The sequence below is a fragment of the Fundulus heteroclitus genome, chromosome 5 (assembly GCF_011125445.2).
Source record: "Fundulus heteroclitus isolate FHET01 chromosome 5, MU-UCD_Fhet_4.1, whole genome shotgun sequence".
Taxonomy (NCBI): domain Eukaryota; kingdom Metazoa; phylum Chordata; class Actinopteri; order Cyprinodontiformes; family Fundulidae; genus Fundulus; species Fundulus heteroclitus.
The window spans coordinates 13,565,728-13,584,507 of NC_046365.1; the positions used below are offsets into that span (position 1 = coordinate 13,565,728).

At 45.1% G+C, this 18,780-nt stretch overlaps 1 protein-coding gene across 3 annotated transcripts in view; it reads left to right on the plus strand.

The window, feature by feature from the left end:
* Nucleotides 1-18,780, plus strand: part of apbb2b (amyloid beta (A4) precursor protein-binding, family B, member 2b) — an 84,456-nt gene that overhangs the window by 25,338 nt on the left and 40,338 nt on the right. For all 3 annotated transcript variants that reach the window (XM_036136963.1, XM_036136964.1, XM_036136965.1), the window contains exons 2-4: nucleotides 3,631-3,726; nucleotides 4,110-4,174; nucleotides 6,808-7,870. In XM_036136963.1, the coding sequence (XP_035992856.1) occupies nucleotides 6,823-7,870 (1,048 nt within the window). In that variant the 5' untranslated portion in view covers nucleotides 3,631-3,726; nucleotides 4,110-4,174; nucleotides 6,808-6,822. The remainder of the gene's footprint in view (nucleotides 1-3,630; nucleotides 3,727-4,109; nucleotides 4,175-6,807; nucleotides 7,871-18,780) is intronic.

Below are 18,780 nucleotides of genomic sequence, written 5' to 3' on the forward strand. Positions count from 1 at the left end.
CAGCATTTAGTAAGATTTGTTTAGGCTTCCTGCTGTGATCGGTTAAGGCGGTATCTGACATTGAAGAAAACAGGAGTAGCTGTTAGAAGAGGGCTGCACTCTTATTTTAAAACACAGACAAAAAGATCATGGAGTAGACTTTTTAAACCATCGTGAGGATCTTATATTAGAAATTATCTAATTTACCATTTGTAACTGTGGACTTCAGGCTCTGTACTTACACAATGTAGATGTCAAAGATGTTTCCAGGGTTGCCAAAATCTCCAGATCCAGCATGTCCCATAACAGACAGAGGTTGTATTAAGTCTTCCTGTTTTCTGTCTCACCCTCTGTTTTAATCTGTGCTTCCTCTGACTTTCCTTTTAACACCAAACTGACACCAAGTTAAAAGCTTCTTCCCTGAAAAGTGGGTATTTAAAGCTACAGCTGGTAATCCTGTTGAGAAACACTTATTGTTATACTGGGGGAAATGGTCTTTCCATCCTGACAGTAGTCAATCCATTACGTCTTCAGAAATAGGAGGTTAAAGAATGTATCTCTTTGGCAGCTGCAGGCTTGTAAAAACTCTAACCAATCACTGCGATTCGCGGCGAGGTAAGAAAGCTATAAATACTGAAGTTAGCCCGTGTTCTCTCGCTAATGCATTGATTATGGCAGAGACTCAACAAAGTACCAGGGCGAACGAGAGCATGCGGTGCGTCACACCCACGCACACGCTCACAGGATTCGGCCCCAGTCACTCTCTTATGAACTGACTAATCCAGCCTATAGAGGCAGCTGTGGTAAATAGAGGATAACTCATTTTACACTTTGGGCAATTGTAAGGGCATGTATGGAAAATAAAATAGAAAATATTTCATTTCAAAACTTGCACTATGCTCCTTTAATTGGATGCAAAGCTTATATGGGCAACAAAATACTATTTTGTCCAACTTAATGTCCATTCGTAAAATGGCCATTATCTCAGCTTTGAACAAAATTGTTATTATTTGATTCACATTCACATCTGATGAGTAGGAATTCATGACACTGAAACAGGCACCTCAGTTCAGGTGCAGCAGGAAATAATCTGGTATGTGTTTCTTCTCAAAGCTACGGATTAACGGAAAGGGACTTTGGTTACAGAGGATGTTACTTTATGGCTCTACGTTCAAGGCTGCAGAACAGAGGTCATGTTTTGGAAAAAACGTGCTTGAGGTTTGACTTAGTGCAGTTAGTGCTGAATCATAGACATGTTTAGTGTTAGATTTGCTGTTTAACTCTTCTTTTAATATATGGTTTCCTGTTGGCTTCCACCACTTTAAAAAGAGACAGTGACACTTTATAGATCTTACGTCAGGTCTTCAAAAGCCTATCATTTGTGGGCTTTTAGAGGAAATGACTCACCTTTTTTATGCGTACACCGTCCTTTTTTTTAAAAACAAACATGTTTTCACTCTCACAAACTTGAATGTATCTTCTGCGGTATGCAGACTTGTTTGTGCAGGATTCAAGGCACGGAACATGCCTTGTAATTGTAATCCAGGAATTCTCTTCCCCTGGATTCGTATGATGCATGCAACATCGGCTAATTTTCTTTTTGCATTTACTTGCAGACCACTGTTTTACTTCATGGCTGTTCAATAACAGCTTGGGTTCCTCTGGATTCATTGCCACCCCCCGAGGCTGTCCTGTTGCACCTCATCCAACCACAGATCCAGCGTGATATCACCTGTCCCACCTCAAACTGTTAGTAAGGGGAAAAAAAGCATTAAAGTTTGTACAGGTGGTCCAAATTACACAGCTGTCTCTCACATGTTTCACCCTCTCACTGAAGTTGGTGGTTTGCCAATCAAACCAGATGTTTGTCTGTTGTTAAGTCAGAGAGGAGTATCGTTGCAGCACTACATTAGTACGGTTGTCTATAACGGTTATGCAAGCCAAGGGTCGGTGTTTTAAATTTGTCTTATGTACCAGGCGTGAAATACTTTGATATTTGTTTGCGCTTTATTCGGTTTATCAAATTCTGGATTTTTTTCAATATATTGAGCGTACTTGGATGCTCACATGTGCAGTTCTCATCTCCAACCCACACCCACCATCCTTGATGTGGCGTAAAAGAAAAGGCTTAAGGCCTTCCAGGCTTGAGAAGATGCCTGACTCCTGCTGTCCAACACCACTGTGAAAGGCCCACTGTGGCTTATCTTAAGGAGGTCTGTTTAAGTAATTTTTCTGTTTGAAACAGTGAGGACAGCAGTGGTTTGCACAGATCAAGCAGTTTTCTTTGCACTGAAGGGGGGAAACAAGTAACTCAAATTTGCTGTTAAAACACAGACAACCTCTTGTTGCAGTCACCAGCTACAGCAAACCCCAGAATTACTCATAGCCCTGGAACATTTAGGTTTAAAGTCATTTTAATTAACCTTGTTTTATGGCAATAAAGGCGTTTCCATTGACTCTTGTGAATGGTATAAATAATATGCAATTTCTAAATGTCAAAACTATGTGGTTTTCATTTCCTTTGAGAAATTTCTGTGATTTCCTCTTAGAAACAAAGATGTAGTTGAATGAAAATATTTACTTATCAATCCTTCCATTTTCTGTACCCGTTTACCCGTACGTGTCTTCCACAGTCACCCACACACCTAAGGGCAATTGAGAGATACCATTTACCCTAACAATTGTGTATTTGGACTGTGGGAGGAAGCTGGAGTGCCTGGTGAGAACCCACGCATTCACAGGGAGACTCCATGCAAACTCCAGGCAGAAAAACCCGCGGCTCAAACTCAGTGTTGGAACCCAGGAACCTTCTTGCTGCAAGGCAACGGTGCTACCAACTGCACCAATGTGCAGCCCAATATCTATCTTAGTTATATAGTTATTGATGTATATTTACCTACACCTATCAGAAATATTAGTAATACAATGCTAGCCTGGGCAAAAACAGTCAAAGTCTAGATGACGGTTCTGACGGTTGTAGATGTGTTGAGAAGCTGGAGGCCTGTGGGAGCTGCTGAGTGTTCTGCTGTCACAGCCCTGAGCTCATGAAACCATGTTATTTGTAAAACTCTGTAAAGAAGTAAGAATTCCCCATAAATCCCTTCAGTGCGATCATGTCAGTTTGCAGTGTTACCCGGTTTTGCTTCTTTTCAGAGACTTTAATTCATGCATAATCTCTTGTTTTGCCTAAATCTTAGTATTTTTTAAATTCATGATAGAGTTAATGTTTCCACTCTAGTCAGCACGTTTCTCAGCACTTCTCAAAGTTTTGGTATGGACCCGTAATGATTTTTCTTTTTAAATAATAATAGGAGTTTAGTGTGTTCATGTGTTTGTGGCGTTGTTTGAAAGCAGAAGGAGAGAGGTTTACTGGTCTCCTGTGGCATTAAGTTTATGATATTTCCAGGCAGCACATTGTTGGCAAGACTCGATGAAATATGAGCTCTGTACATAATGAGCTTTGTGTTCCCACATTCATAAGGCGCATATATGCAAAAAGTCACCCGTCCGGAGTATTAATGTTTGACTGCGCTTGTGAATAATTAATACCTTTTATTTGTCCTTCTGATGTCCTGTGTACCTCCTTTCCCCCCGCCGCTCACCCTGCCTCGTGCTCTGTTATTAATCCTGTTTTATGTGTCGTTCCTTCAGTGCACTGCGTCTTCAGCGATCCGATAAAGAAGGCACTGCGGACTACCACTATGGACCTGCAGCATCCCGGTGTTTCTCAAGATTCCTAGTTTTTTGGTAAGTGTTAAGTGTTGTTTCTCAGCAAGTCTGCTTTTAGCACGGTAAATGTTCTGGACAGACATTCTTGTAGAAACAGCCATTTTTTGTGTAAAGAGTCCAGTTAAAACCCTGGTTCTGCAGTCGTTCCCTCGAAGTTGTTCACTTATAAAATTCTCGTTCAGACATGGTTTGTGAACATTACGTTTTCCTTCTTGATTTCTGCGATGTCTCAAGAATTCTTACCGCCTGACAGGGCTGCGTGGTTTCCACAGAAACCCGCTGTAGTCGCGCTCCACATGGATGAACGTGGTCTCTGAGGACCATCCGAGAAGTACTCAGGATTCCTTTCATTCTTCACTGATCATCCTTTTGCTCTTTTTCCTCCCCTCTCTGGTGCTCAGATCTGCAGCTGAGTCTCCTGAACTCCCAGCCGTGAGCAGCGCCGGTCTGACTGAACCCCCAGCAGGTACGAAGTCAACATCGAGCCTCAAAATCAGGCTTTTAGTTTTACTTGTCCAGTAAATAAATCCACTTGCATGACATACAAAATAAGGACCAAATGTAAAAAAAAAAAAAAGTTCTTGGGGTTCTCTCATTTTCTCGCTATTCCTAAACATACAAGACATACCATGTGTTAAACATTTAAGTAAAAGATGTTGAAGTATGATGAACATGGTTTTTTTGGGTATTTAGAAAACCTGGATATTTTCCCAAAAAGCTGTATCATTACTGAAGATAACATTGCCAAAGATTAACTATCATTCTTTATTATTCACATCATTACTAAAACTGAAAATGTAAGTTCTTGGTTGCTTAAATGTACCCCAGGGGATAAATGGGGTGATATGGGGTTAACATGAAATTTTCAAACCAACTATCTTTATCATATATCGTGTGAGCTAGAACGATCGAGTCCGACTCGACCGGCACCCTCAAGAAACTAAGTGTTTGGATTCAGGTCGCTCACCCAAATGATTTTCGAACGACGCGACACCAAAACAGATTTGTGTAATTTTTGCTAAAGCCAGGCGTCGTTGACAGTAAGAGCAACTTAGACTAGTGGATGCACTGTTTATTCCAGCATGCCACATTTACCCTGCCCCATCCCCTCCCCCCAGTGCCCCCTTTGGCTTCCCACAGACCCGGTAAGGCCCGAGGATTGGTGAACGTCTCTTAGGGGTGGCTTTAGCCCCATCTTCAGCAATGGGGTACCGCGCGCGAGCTATTTTTAGAAACACAACGTCACGATGACGTCACATCACGTGGTAGGCAGTGGGGCAAACTCCGGAAACCCGTCGCTGTTTTGCTGTAAAAGAGCTGTGCGTTACCCTTGCTTTTACTCGGTAAAACGACTGCTTTTTCCAAATCTAAGACCATGGTTTTTAAACATTGTTGCTATGGAACGTGCAACAGCGACTCGAGTTACGCTGATCGGCTGCATATGAAGGATGTTTTCTTCAAGACTGCCAAGGAGAAATGTGTGCGCTGGGACCGGTGCGGTCGGCCTACACAACAGTTCAACCCGGAAAAAGTTACCAAATTCAAGTACATATGTAGCAAGCATTTTGTCGGAGGAAAGGGCCCAACCGAAGAACATCCTGACCCAATTCCAGCGACATCAAGTCAAGGTAAGAGTATTTTGGTGGCCGACATGTTAATAAAGTAGCGCCTGCTACCATGATCGCATATAGGCTATCATGGTAGCAGGCGCTAACATGATAGCCTGCTACCAGGATAGCTTACTCAAAAACATTTGAAATAAGACAAACATTAAACATATACCCATTCCTGGACGGTGATTGCAAACAACAACAAAAAAAAAACGGCCGACGCTGCCATGATCGCCGCGCAGGAAAAAAAACAAAGCTTACCGTTCATCAACTCAGCCAGTTTTCCAGTCTTTTTAAGCCCTCGACACTCAAACCATCGTTTGAGCTGAAGGTTGGTGTGTTCTTCGACAGTTTGACCAGTAAACCGTGCGCCTGGGACATCGTCTTGGGAAAGTTTAATGGCTATAAAGTCGGTCAGATCGCTGGTTCTGTTGCGCTTGTAATAGCTGAGTTATCCGTGCGTTCTCTCCTGTATGCCCTACCTAAGCGGCAAAAGGGGCGTTGCTCTTGAGACGGTGACGTCACGTGCGCGGTACCCCATTAGTGTTGTGTTTGTGTGCTCTGCTGCTGCATTCCGGAGTTTTGAGAAAACCATATGTAACCCAGGTTTTTGGGGTAATCCAGATATCTTTAATAATTAATTTAATAATTAATTTAATAATTAAATTATTAATTTAATAATTAATAATTAAAGGGAGACCAAGCTCAAATCTTGAGCTTGGTCTCACTTTGAATCTTACATCCTATCCACCATTTTTGGACTAGGTGTGAGATCCCATGAGATTTTGTAGGATTTTAGTTTTCGAAAGTAGGGCGGTGCCCATTGTTTGGTCCTAGAGCGTGTGGTGAACAGGGAAGTTCAGGGCTGGCTGCTGCAGGTTCTAGATACCTCAAATCTACAAAGAATGGGTTTTTTATGGGAAAACCCATTCGAGCTACCCACTAGACCTTTGGGCCAAGGAACCTGGATGTTAAACTGCTAGACCTCCATCTATGTGATAGGATGCATTGTTGCCTGTCCCCACAACATCCAAAGGACTCTAGTCAACTTTTAAATTTGCCAAAGACTGGCTCAGTTCCTTGGACTCTTGGACTGGTTATCAGTTCTACAAGTTGGACTATTACTGTGTGCAGGATCTCTGTTTGACAAAGTCAAATTGTAAAATGTTTTCCTAACTATAATATAAATCACTTTCTGCACCATCTTACTGTCTTCGGTGTGTTAAATACAACCCTGAGTCGTACTTTAATAGTGCAAACCCACAGACTTTTGACTGTAGGGAAATTGTTGTTAGGCTGGACATTAGATATTCATGCTGCGCTGATTCGGCAATGTGTTCTTTCTGTTAGATCCAAAGAAGAGCTGCTACTCTCTGCCTTCTCCTTCCCGCCTCACACATATAGTCTCATGCTCCAGCATATCAGATCTTATGATCTTAATTATGTATGTATTCAAATGTATTAATCCCCAATATGTTTTCAATTGTAGGTCCTGTCTTGCCTTATGATGATGTCAGTGGACGTGACCAATCGCAATGGCCCTGCTGCCACGCCTCCCTCCTCTCTTAGCCTCCGCTCTTCACACAATCAACTACTCAATGGCGACGTCATCAAGCAAGGCTCGGCCACGCCCCCCAAGTGTCGCAAAAAGTATGCACTCACCAGCCTCCAGGCTGCCATGGGCCTTGGAGAAAACGGACCACCTTCATCATCGCCATCGTCGTCCCCGTCGCAGCCTGGAGCCCCCAATAATCCCAAACTAGCCAAGAATGGGGCCAACCAGCTGCGTAAAGCCGGCCAGGACCACAATAAAAACACAACTGACCTTGACCCAACTGACTCAGAGTGTAGTCCAGAACCTTCGGCTGATGATCCCAACGTTAACACGGTAGAAGAGCAGGACGGTGTCTCTCTCACCAACAATGACCGAGCGCAAGATATGTTTGAGTTGGATGGCCAGCAGCAGCCAGGGTCCACCATGGATGCTGAGTCTGAACAGAAAACCGAATCAGACGCTGAATGTACCGTGAACAGGACAGGGGAGACGAAACTGAACAGCAACATGGCGGATTTAGACTTTGACTTGAACGTTGAGGGGGAGGAGCCTGACGACATAAGCATCCTGTCTGAAAAGGAAATCCCATCAAAGATGAAAATAGAGGAAGAAGAGGTGGTTGATGAGCTGGAGTACGAGGAGAAGAAGCCTCTGCTGAATCTGGAGAGTGATTCTCCTTTGAAGGAGGGCAAAGTTTCTCCAGGCTCTGAAATCATCACCGAACTCCAATCCAACCTCGCGCTCCTCCAATCAGGAAGGAGCTCCAGGGTTCCTCCCCCGCTCTCCCCGCCAAGGCAAGGCAGCCCAGAAGACTCTCCCCTGCTCTCTGCTGCCTCCTGCCCCTCCTCTTCCTCCTCCTCTCCAGAGACAAAGAAGGACAGGAGGACTGGAGCAAAGACAGACTGTGCTTTGAACCGCATCCAGAATCTAAACCCCAGTGATGAAGAGTTGAGCTGGACTACCCTGTCCCAGGACAGCAACTCCCCCGAGGAGACAGGTACTCACACAAACCCAAACTCCTGCTGTAAAGAGTTTATTGCAGGCAACTTTATAGCTGTGGTTATTTGCTGGCCCGCTCTTTCTCACACTGAGTGTCACAGGCCGGACTTTTTGTGTGTATGTTTGTGTACTCTGCAGTGGTTTCAACATCCTCCTGTTTTCATATTTAGAGCCACTCTTTTTGTGTCTGTGCGTGTAAACTGTCGTGCCTTTACAGAACCCATTGCTGAGACAGGATAACAAACTCCGAAGCTCTCAGTAAATCCATGAATCTCCCCTGGGATGGGAACTGGCCTTGTGACATCATGGGTGGTTAGCAAGTTGGTGCAGCTCTGTCCATCTGTCATGTATTAATACAAAATGTGAGCCAGATTGTATCCTTTTCCTACATCATTCTGTGAATTGGATAATATCCCATATTAAATCCGCTTTACGTCCCTTTAAATGGCGCCACGGTAGTTGGTGGGTTTAGCAGCAGATTTGAGTACATGGGTTCCACCCAGGTAAAACTCTCAGCCAATGCCAAGCCGGGGCGCGGATTGTAATGTAGGTGCAAGCAGCTCGGAAGGAGGGTCACTGCCGCGTACTGTAGCTTGCGTCAAGCTAATAACAGCTAGCTCGTTAGCTTATGGAGGCTTCCTCCCAGACAGGAAATTGACAGAACCTTTTATGTTGCTCTCAAACATGGAGAACATCGAGCATTTCAAGTAAACAAACGGCGCTTGGTCTGGCGGGGCGGGGTCGAGTAAAGCATGGCGGTCCGGCAGGCTTATAATACGGTGGGGGAAACCCTGAACATGCGTTAACGTACAAACAGCCGTGCCTTGTCAGATGCAGCAATTTAGTCATCTATAGTATATATATTTCCTTATAAATAACAGTATCCAGATGTTTTAGCAGCTGTTGGGTTAATATTTATGCTCTTCCTGTGGCTTTTGTTACCTACAAGAGGATTTGTTTTCCATATAAGTTTTGATACCCCTCCATTGCAGTTTCAGCCACAGCCTTCATGCACTCTTTACCAATGGCTGAGTCATTAAAGTTTTTTTTTTTTTTTTTTTACTTTGGCCGACAATCCAATTACCTCTAAGAGCCCTTTCATTTGCATGTTGCTGAGAAGTCAGACTGTGTTGCTACCCTAAATTCTTTTATTTTCCGTGGTGCCCTTCAGATTTTATTGAGAATGAAAAAAAAAAAATAAAAATCAAAGGACTTGTTGTCATGATTTTGTTGTGGATGAACTCGGACACAGCACGCACACACAGAGAAGTTCGTTAAGACAGTTTATTGCAGGTAGATGGTGGTGACATGAGAAACCAGAGTTTACCAGTCGGAGGTGAAGGATGCAAGAGCTGGCTGGCAGGTACAGAGTCCAAAAACATGAGCCATAAATCCAAGGCAAAACGGAGCTAGGCTGCTGCAGAACAAGGAACGAGACCAGGACGAAGACATCAAAGGTTAGCAGCGCAGCCAAACAAAAACCCAAAACCTGACGAGACAGGAACCAAGGCGGGGAAACTGGAGCAGACAGGCATGATGGTCGGGAACAAACACTACGAGCCAGCGACGAGGAAACAACCGAGGTGAGTTTATAAGGGGAGTCTGACAGGTGACGAGAATGAAAGGCTAATTAGTGTCCAAACAAGGTGTGACTAATTGCTGCAGGAGGGTGAGCCGAGTGAACTGCACAAAAATGACAAGAAAAGAAACCAGACAAGACCTAAACCATGACACTACCCCCCCCCTCAAGGCCGGACTCCGGACGGCCTAAAATCAAACTACAAAGTGACCGAACCAGGGTGGGTGGAGGGAAGGCAGGATGGCGGGCAAGAGTCATAACTGAGGGAACAAAGGGCCAGCGAACACGGGGAACCAAAGGAACCAGAGAACACGGGAACCAAAGGAACCAGAGAACACGGGGAACCAAAGGAACCAGAGAACACGGGGAACCAAAGGAACCAGAGAACACGGGGAACCAAAGAACACGGGGAACCAAAGGAACCAGAGAACACGGGGAACCAAAGGAACCAGAGAACACGGGGAACCAAAGGAACTAGAGAACACTGGGAACCAAAGGAACTAGAGAACACTGATGTGCCAGAGCACAATTAGGGCACGGCACATCAGGGAAAGGTACGAGCGCTTGACAGCGCCGGGGGAAAGAACGGGCGTACGGAAACGCCAAGGAACGGGCGTACGGAAACGCCAAGGAACGGGCGCACGACAGCGCCAAGGAACGGGCGCACGACAGCGCCAAGGAACGGGCGCACGACAGCGCCAAAGGGGAAGGAACGGGCGCACGACAGCGCCAAAGGGGAAGGAACGGGCGCACGACAGCGCCAAAGGGTAGGAACGGGCGCACCACAGCGCCAAAGGGTAGGAACGGGCCAACGGCAGCGCTAAGGAAGGTAACAGGCGTATGAAACGCCAAGGGGGAAAGGACAGGCGGACTGACACGTCAGAGCTCAACAGCGCAAGAAAACACTGGAGCACAACTAACGTACAGAGACACCGGGGGAAAGGAACGGCCGTGCGAAAACGGCAAGAGCAAGGAACGGGCGTATGGGAACGCCAAGGGCAAGGAACGGGCGTATGGGAACGCCAAGGGCAAGGAACGGGCGTATGGGAACGCCAAGGGCAAGGAACGGGCGTATGGGAACGCCAAGGGCAAGGAACGGGCGTATGGGAACGCCAAGGGCAAGGAACGGGCGTATGGGAACGCCAAGGGGGTAAGGACAGGCGGACTGACACGTCGGAGCTCAACAGCGCAAGGAAACGCTGGAGCACCACTAACGTACAGAGACGCCGGGGGTAAGGAACGGGCGTGCGAAAACGCCAAGAGCAAGGAACGGGCGTATGGGAACGCCAAGGGGAAGGTACGCCGGAGGGTGAGGGGAGCGCTGGGGCCCAAGGGACGAGATCGCCGGGGCGTGAGGGAACCGTCGGGGCGCAAGGGAAGTAACTCGCCGGGGCGTGAGGGAAACGCCGGGGCGCTAGGGTAGGGATCGCCAGGGCGTGTGGGAAACGCCGGGGCGCAAGGGAAGTAACTCGCCGGGGCGTGAGGGAAACGCCGGGGCGCAAGGGAAGAGATCGCCGGGGCGTGTGGGAAACGCCGGGGCATAAGGGTAAGATTGCCGGGGCGTGAGGTAAACGCCGAGGCAGAACGGCCGCACACTGCGCCAAGGGGAAGGTATAGGCGTACTGTTATGCTAGGGTTCAACAACGTACGGAAACGGTGGAACACAACTAGCATACAGAAAAGCCAGGGAAGAGGACGGGCGTGTGGAAACGCCAGAGAAAGGTACAGGCGGGCCATGACACTAGGGCTCTACAGCGTATAGAAACGCTGGAGCACAACTGGTGTATGGTTACCCCTGGGGAAAGAACTGACGTATGGGAACGTCAGGGGAAGCAAGAACGAAGGCGTCCTAACACGCCAGGGAACACGAACAGAGGGCGTCCTAACACGCCTGGGAACCGAGAACAAAGGGCATCCTAACACGCCGGGGAACCAAGAACAGAGCGCGTCTAAACACGCCAGGGAACACTAAATCTAACGCCAGGAATCTAAACACTAGGGAAACAGGAACGAAGGGCGTCCAAACACGCCAGAAAACCAAAATACCAGGAACTAGAGGATGAGCTAGGCAGCAACAGGTCAGATGCGCCAGAGGGCACAGACAGCGACTTATAAGCGCCGGAGGGCTCTGGCGGCGACCTGCGTGCGCTGGGGCCACGACAGGCTGGCGCACCAGAGGGCTCAGCCGGCGACGTGGGAGCGCCGGAGGGCTCTGGCGGCGACTTGCATGCACTAGGCAGCGACAGGCTGGGCGCGCCAGAGGGCTCAGCCGGCGATTTGGAACGCCGGAGGGCTCTGGCGGTGCCTAAACACGAGAACAAAAGAACTTAGAGGGCTAGAAGGACAAAACAGAGACTCAGGGGAACTGGAACAGGGAAACTAGGGGAGACCAGAACAAACAGAAAACCTAACAAGCGCAGGGACCTAAATAAGCGCAGGGACCTCTAAGAGCGCAGGGACTAGACACAAGACAGAAACTAAGACAGGAACAATAAGAAATCTAAGAAGCACAGAAATACACTAAAACTAAGGAATGTTAAGTAACTCAAAACACAAGGACCAAAAAATAACTCAAAACAAAGGCAAAATAATGAACGCTAGGACTAAGACAAAATAACATTATTTTTAGCTAGGAAGCTCAGGAACCTTTAATAAGCGCCGGGACCTTTAATGAGCGCCGGGACCTTTAATGAGCGCCGGGACCTTTAAGGAACGCAGGAACCCGAATAGCGCAGGAACCCGAATAGCGCAGGAACCCGAATAGCGCAGGAACCCGAATAGCGCAGGAACCCGAATAGCGCAGGAACCTATGGAGCACAAGAAAAAAGAAATCAGACAGAATAAAGCAAAAACATACCAAACAAACACGAAAACTAAGCACTATAGGACTAAGACAAAACTACAAGTTAAGCTAAATCAGAAAACAAAGCCGAAACACATACTAAAAACTGGAACCAAAACAAAGCAAAAACTAGAAACCAAAACAGAGCCAAAGGCGCTGGGCAGCTAAGTCTTTAGCATACTGGGCAGCGGCAACAGTTAGCGCTGGGCAGCGACGACGAGGAGCGCCGTCCTCAATGCTGAGCAGCGGGGAAGACGAACCAGGAAAACAGAGTCAGAGGCGGGGCGTCGCGGATGCGACCCCGGCAGACGAACCAGAAGCGTGGCGTCGTAACTCTGCGACCCAGGCGAGACGAGACAGAAGCGAGGCGTCGCAACACGGCGACCCAGGCGAGACGAACCAGAGGTGGAAGCCGCAGAACTGAGTCCGGCGAGACGAAGATTTCCTTGGAGCTCCCGGGTCGAGGCGGAGCATCTCCAGCGGCGGATGGCACCCACGGAAATCCTTCCCGGAGCAGATCCTGCCAGCTCTTGCATCATGACTCTGTGTGTGCTCGAGTTCATCTGTTGGCTGGCTCGTACTGTCATGATTTTGTTGTGGATGAACTCGGACACAGCACGCACACACAGAGAAGTTCGTTAAGACAGTTTATTGCAGGTAGATGGTGGTGACATGAGAAACCAGAGTTTACCAGTCGGAGGTGAAGGATGCAAGAGCTGGCTGGCAGGTACAGAGTCCAAAAACATGAGCCATAAATCCAAGGCAAAACGGAGCTAGGCTGCTGCAGAACAAGGAACGAGACCAGGACGAAGACATCAAAGGTTAGCAGCGCAGCCAAACAAAAACCCAAAACCTGACGAGACAGGAACCAAGGCGGGGAAACTGGAGCAGACAGGCATGATGGTCGGGAACAAACACTACGAGCCAGCGACGAGGAAACAACCGAGGTGAGTTTATAAGGGGAGTCTGACAGGTGACGAGAATGAAAGGCTAATTAGTGTCCAAACAAGGTGTGACTAATTGCTGCAGGAGGGTGAGCCGAGTGAACTGCACAAAAATGACAAGAAAAGAAACCAGACAAGACCTAAACCATGACACTTGTGTTTCGTTTTAATAATGGCTTTTCACTTTGCCACATTAATAATCGACAGTCTCTTAACAAATAAGGCAGCATTGTTCTTTAACGCCCTGCAGGAAGAATAAATGAGTAAGAACCTATCTATTGTGAAGTAAAAGTCAGTCTTTCCTGATTTAAAGCACTCCAAGGCATTTTGCCAATCCTACCTGTAAGTATAATTTGGTCAGGCAGCTTTTTGGTCTATCTCTGCTTCCTGAATTTGACATGCAATGCACTGAGCACAGCTGTTGGCCAGTGAACTCAGTCCAGCTATCAACCCCAAGCTGAACCAATGCAACTGTCATCAAGGCGACAATGGCAGCACAGCTAAAAACGAACTATAAATATAAAATATATAAATATAAATAGTTGGCCAGGGTACTGATAAATGCTTGTTACTGACCTGTGATATAAAGCTTCAGATTTTGGCTACCCTCATGCCACAAATAAAATGCAAAACTTATGATAGGGACTAAATCAAGTGTATATTTTTCACACTTTTTAAATCTTCTGCATTTAGTGAGGCTCTTGCGGAAGAAAAGTTGCTGAATATCAATAAGGAACGAATTAGCAGCCAGTCTTCCACAAATCAAAAAGGCTAATCTTTCCAAAACAAACCAGTGAAAGATTGCACTGAGTTTGCTCCCATTGTGAAGAAAGAGCTGCCATCTGCTAAATTCAAGAGCCATATTTTTACTCAAAACACTTTTTTTTGGAGCTCTTTAAGTGGCTGACAGTGATACCTACCTCTTTGTATTTAAGAACCACAATATATGAAGAAATAAATGCAGCATAAAAATATTTATGTCTGCCCTTCCAGCTATAAGTGGCCATTAATTATTAGCTGCAGAAGTGAAACCGCTCAGCATGTGTGAAGGAGCCGCTGCTATAAAACAATCTCACTAATTATCTTAAACAAACTGATTAGTTCACATTGTCAACTGCCTTTAGCACCTTGTGCTTGGAATTAGCAGTAAATGGTTAGTCCAGCTATCATTACTAAAACAAGTATATTCTGAGATTTCCTAAAGGTTGGCGATTTCCGAATCCAGCATTTTCCATGGCAGAGGTTGAACGCTTAGAGGGGTAAAATAGGAGGAACTTTGGATTTCTCCGCTTAGCCCTCCTGTTATCTGCTCCAAGTCACACTCTCACTGTCTCGCAGCCCAAAAAAACGGCATTTTTGTGTTAATTTTCCTTATAAATCTGTGCTTCCTCTGATTGCATTTTAAACATCTCATTAATATTGAAAATAGCAAAATTTTGAGCTTTCAGCCTATACAGTATTATGTTGTCAGTGTGACCTGGTAGCCATTAGTTATGGTGGATTTACTGACTGGAAGAAAAATCTGACTTTTGAGTTTAAATCCAGCCGGTGAATGATTCATCTCCAATGTTTTTCATTTGTCTAATATAAAAAAATCTATTTCTGTTCATTGTTTGTTCATTGTTTGCTATCATTATGGTTTCAATAAAAAGGATTGATAGTATGCTGCCTGTTTATTTAGGTGGCATCTTTTTAAAGTGTGACATTTTCGTAAGATTATGGTATAAATGTTTTCAATGAACACGCGAGAGTCCAATCAGACATCAGCTTTTTTTGTAGCTCTAGTCTCTTTCAAAGTCCTTGTTGCTAACGTCAGCCGCAGATCTATTCATGTTCTTGTTATTCCTTGTCAGAATTATGCTAAAATAAGAGTCTAAGGTATTAATTTGGGCCCGACAGGCAAATTAAATCCTTCCATCTTCTTTAGCCATGACCTCTGCCACCATTCACTGCTGAAAACCAATTTGTCTCCTGCAGATGTAGTGCTCTATTTTTCTCTCTCTCTCTTTTGGCTCCCTGATGACTCACTGCCTTGTCAAGTTGAAGGCTCTGAGCATCTGTGTGTTTCATTTCTTTGCAAGTTTGATTGCACGCAGCAGATCTTTCTGGATTTTTTTAATACTGTATTGGTAACTATTCCTATTTCTGATCTCTGAGGCTAAATCACCATATTCCAGTCTAATTTTACATTTATATTGAATTGTAATTCTTTACAATGATAGTGGTAGTTGTCTTGCTGTCTGATGAACTAAAGAACCAGAATAGATGTTAAAGGGAATATTACTTCACATTTTGGTATATTTGCATCAATAAATCACAGTATGCTGGCCTCTATAAATCAGAACCTGCATTACCATATGCAGTGGTAACATATAATTTATATTTCAAGACTTTTCTGATCAAAATATGCATAATTATCGTGTAGCCGATTGTATTAAAGGAGTAAGTAAGCCTCCATACGTCCCCCGATGATCCAGCCATGCAGCTAAAGGGAGTGACGTTTGTGAAAGTGAAGAATTTTGACACCCCTAACCACCAAAAACTGTTCTTTTATAACATTTATCGCCAGCCAATTATGAAATTTGTCTTATCCAGGATCTTGGCCTCAAGGAAAAGAAAAACAAGAGGCTAAGGGATGGAGACAGGAAGTTCAGGTCAGAGACTGGGAAGACATAGTGTTAGAGATGTGAATAACTAGTTTTATAGGAAGTAAAACTGTTTACTTCTCTCATATTGCACTTTCATATGTAATTTATCCCTGGATCCAGAAGACTTTTCAGATGATTGACAGAGCTGCAACGCTCAACAGCTAGGCCAGTTTTTTGCACCAAGTAGCAGATTCAGATATATCCTAAATACCTTGTTTTGCAGCTGCTGGTCACTTAGCACATAAAGCTAACAGTTTATCATCGGTATTTTTAGCTTCGGTCAGTAAAGAAGTAGTGCTATGTTCATATAAAAATAAATCCAGCTCTTTATTTTGATTACTTCAACACAATTCTACCCAACATTGCTAATTGACACATGTAAAATATAAGCATTGACATTAAGGGAATTAACATAATAAATACCAGTAGATATCTTCTCCACATGTTTGGTTCACGGCTCCCACCTTATCGACCATTGCAGACTCTTATCATTAGGATTAAGGGTTCAAACCAAGGTAGGGGGATTGTTTTAATCTATTCAATTCAAAAATACTTTATTAATCCCAAAGGGAAATTAAATGTTGGGATACCTCATGTTATACGGGTTTCTTCAACGGGTTGTTGTAGATGGTAATGGCTGCAGGCAGGCTCTCCTGTACCAGTCTGTCTCACAATGGTTCTGGAAAAGCGTCTGACTGAAGACACTAAGTTTTATATGACAGTCCGATGAAGAAGATGCTCAGGGTTGTCCATAATGTTCTTAATTTTATGAACAATCCTTCTTTGTACAATCATCTCCAGACGTTCTAGAACGATCCAGAGAACAGAGCCAGCCTTCTTTATAAGCTTGCTGATCTTCTTTAAGTCAGTTGCTCTGATACTGCTACCCCAACAGATGATGGTAGAGGAAATCACGCTCTCCATGACAGACATATAGAAGATCTGGAGCATCTTGCTGCAAATCCTGAAGGACCTAAGCTTCCTCAGGAAGTACAGTCTGCTCTGTCCCATCTTGTAGACAACTTGTAGTCAGCGTCACAGTTGCGTCTCCAGTCCAGTTTGTTGTCCAGGTGAACACAGAGGTATTTCTACTCCTCCACCGCCTCCACTTCTTCTCCCATTATAGTAATCGTGATGGTCCTATTCCTGTTTATCCTGAAATCCTCTCCTTTGTTTTATCCACGTTCAGTATGAGATGATTGTTTCCACACCATGAGTTTTCTTTGGTGCTGGAACAATGCAGGAGGTCTTCTACAACACTGGAACCTTCTCCTTGGTCAGACCAAGGTTGATGAGGTGCTGCAGAATCCCAGAGAGCTGCTCTGCACAGACCTTCTGGACTGACACCATCTGGACCTGCAGCCTTATTCTGGTTCAATCTCTCCAGCTGCCTCTTCACTTGTCTTCTAGATACAGAAATGTGGAAGGGGGGGGGCAAAGGGCAAAGCACCATCTGGTGCTGAGAACAAACATGCAGAAGCAGAAGGGTCCATAGCTGAGGCGGATGATAAAACATCTGAGGTGTGACAGGGATGTTTTGTTTCAAAGGAGGATGTGGCGACTGTTTGGCTGTGGGCATGAGTGGAGGATGCTGGAGTTGTTCCTGAACTGAACCCGATGTAGAAGGTGTTCAGCTCATTGGCTCTGTCCAGACTTCCATCTGCCTGATGCTCCTCCTGCTTGAAGCCTGTGATCATCTTCAGCCCTGACCACAGGGATGGTTGGTTACATCTCCAAGCTACTCATTGTTTGGCCACACTTCTTCCTCCTAACAGGCTAAAATGCTGAAGACTTTATCAAATGAGTTAAAATTTAATCTTCATACTTCATTTACAACTACTTCCTTCTTGGATAACCATTGTCCTATGCTGGGGCTGCATTGTAGAGTTTAATTTTCTAAACATAACTTTGAATGCTGTTTCTTTTTTAAATGCTGATTTACATATTTTTCAGCTTCAGACATGGGTTTTAACATTCCTATCTTCTGATACAAGCCCTAGTAGGATACTTATATACGAGTTTCCCTAAGCTGTCTGGATGGTGTCTGTTATTTAATCGTGTGGTGATTTGTGCTTAGGCCAGCACAAAACTGATTTCACGTAGTAAAGCTAAAACACTTTTTCTTTGTATTGGTCTTTGTACTTTTATTGTCCTTCATCCTTTAAGGAGTACTTTTCAGGTTTAGTAGACCTCAGGCTTTAGACTTTACTGACACAGTTGAAGATGTTAGCTGCGTACAGATGGAAACAGGCATGTAGAACTAAAGACAGTTTTCTCACATTCTCACACATTAACAAGCTTATTTGGTACTTCAGCAGAAAACAACTAGTTCTTTCTGATTCTTTCGAATCAGAAAGAATTCTTTTTCGAGCTCAGGACTATCAAGGTTTAGGAAGTGATACTTTTTTAGGCCGGGATGCGGTCAGCAGCTCCTCAGACAGTAGATCGTACTTATTTTGAATCCAAGGTTTTTTCGAAGATGCAGTCTTTCACTCGGCCAGCGAGATCGTGCTTTTATTCCCCTACGGCATCACTGAGATTCCAAGGCTGTGAAATTCCTCCTTCCTGGAAGCTGTCTTGAAAGAGGCTAAGGTTGTGCATTCTGGGATTTAGAGTTTTTAACAGTTTTTTTTTCTCTCTGCTTAGTAAAATCCTTGTTCTTATCCATGGTTGACTCCCAACATTTCGCTTTTCGAGTTGCCGCAGGAACTGCAGTCTCTACTGGGCCGTCCTCTGAACAGTGTCTGTGGGTGAGGACCAGCTCAGGTCCTGGGATAGAGTGGTTATTTTGAACCGGAAGTGATCCAGAGTAGACTGTGTTGATGAATATGGTGAGGGGAGGCAGTATAGGGGTGTTCTCAGGGTGTCTGTTTGGAAACGTCTGTCTAAAAGTAT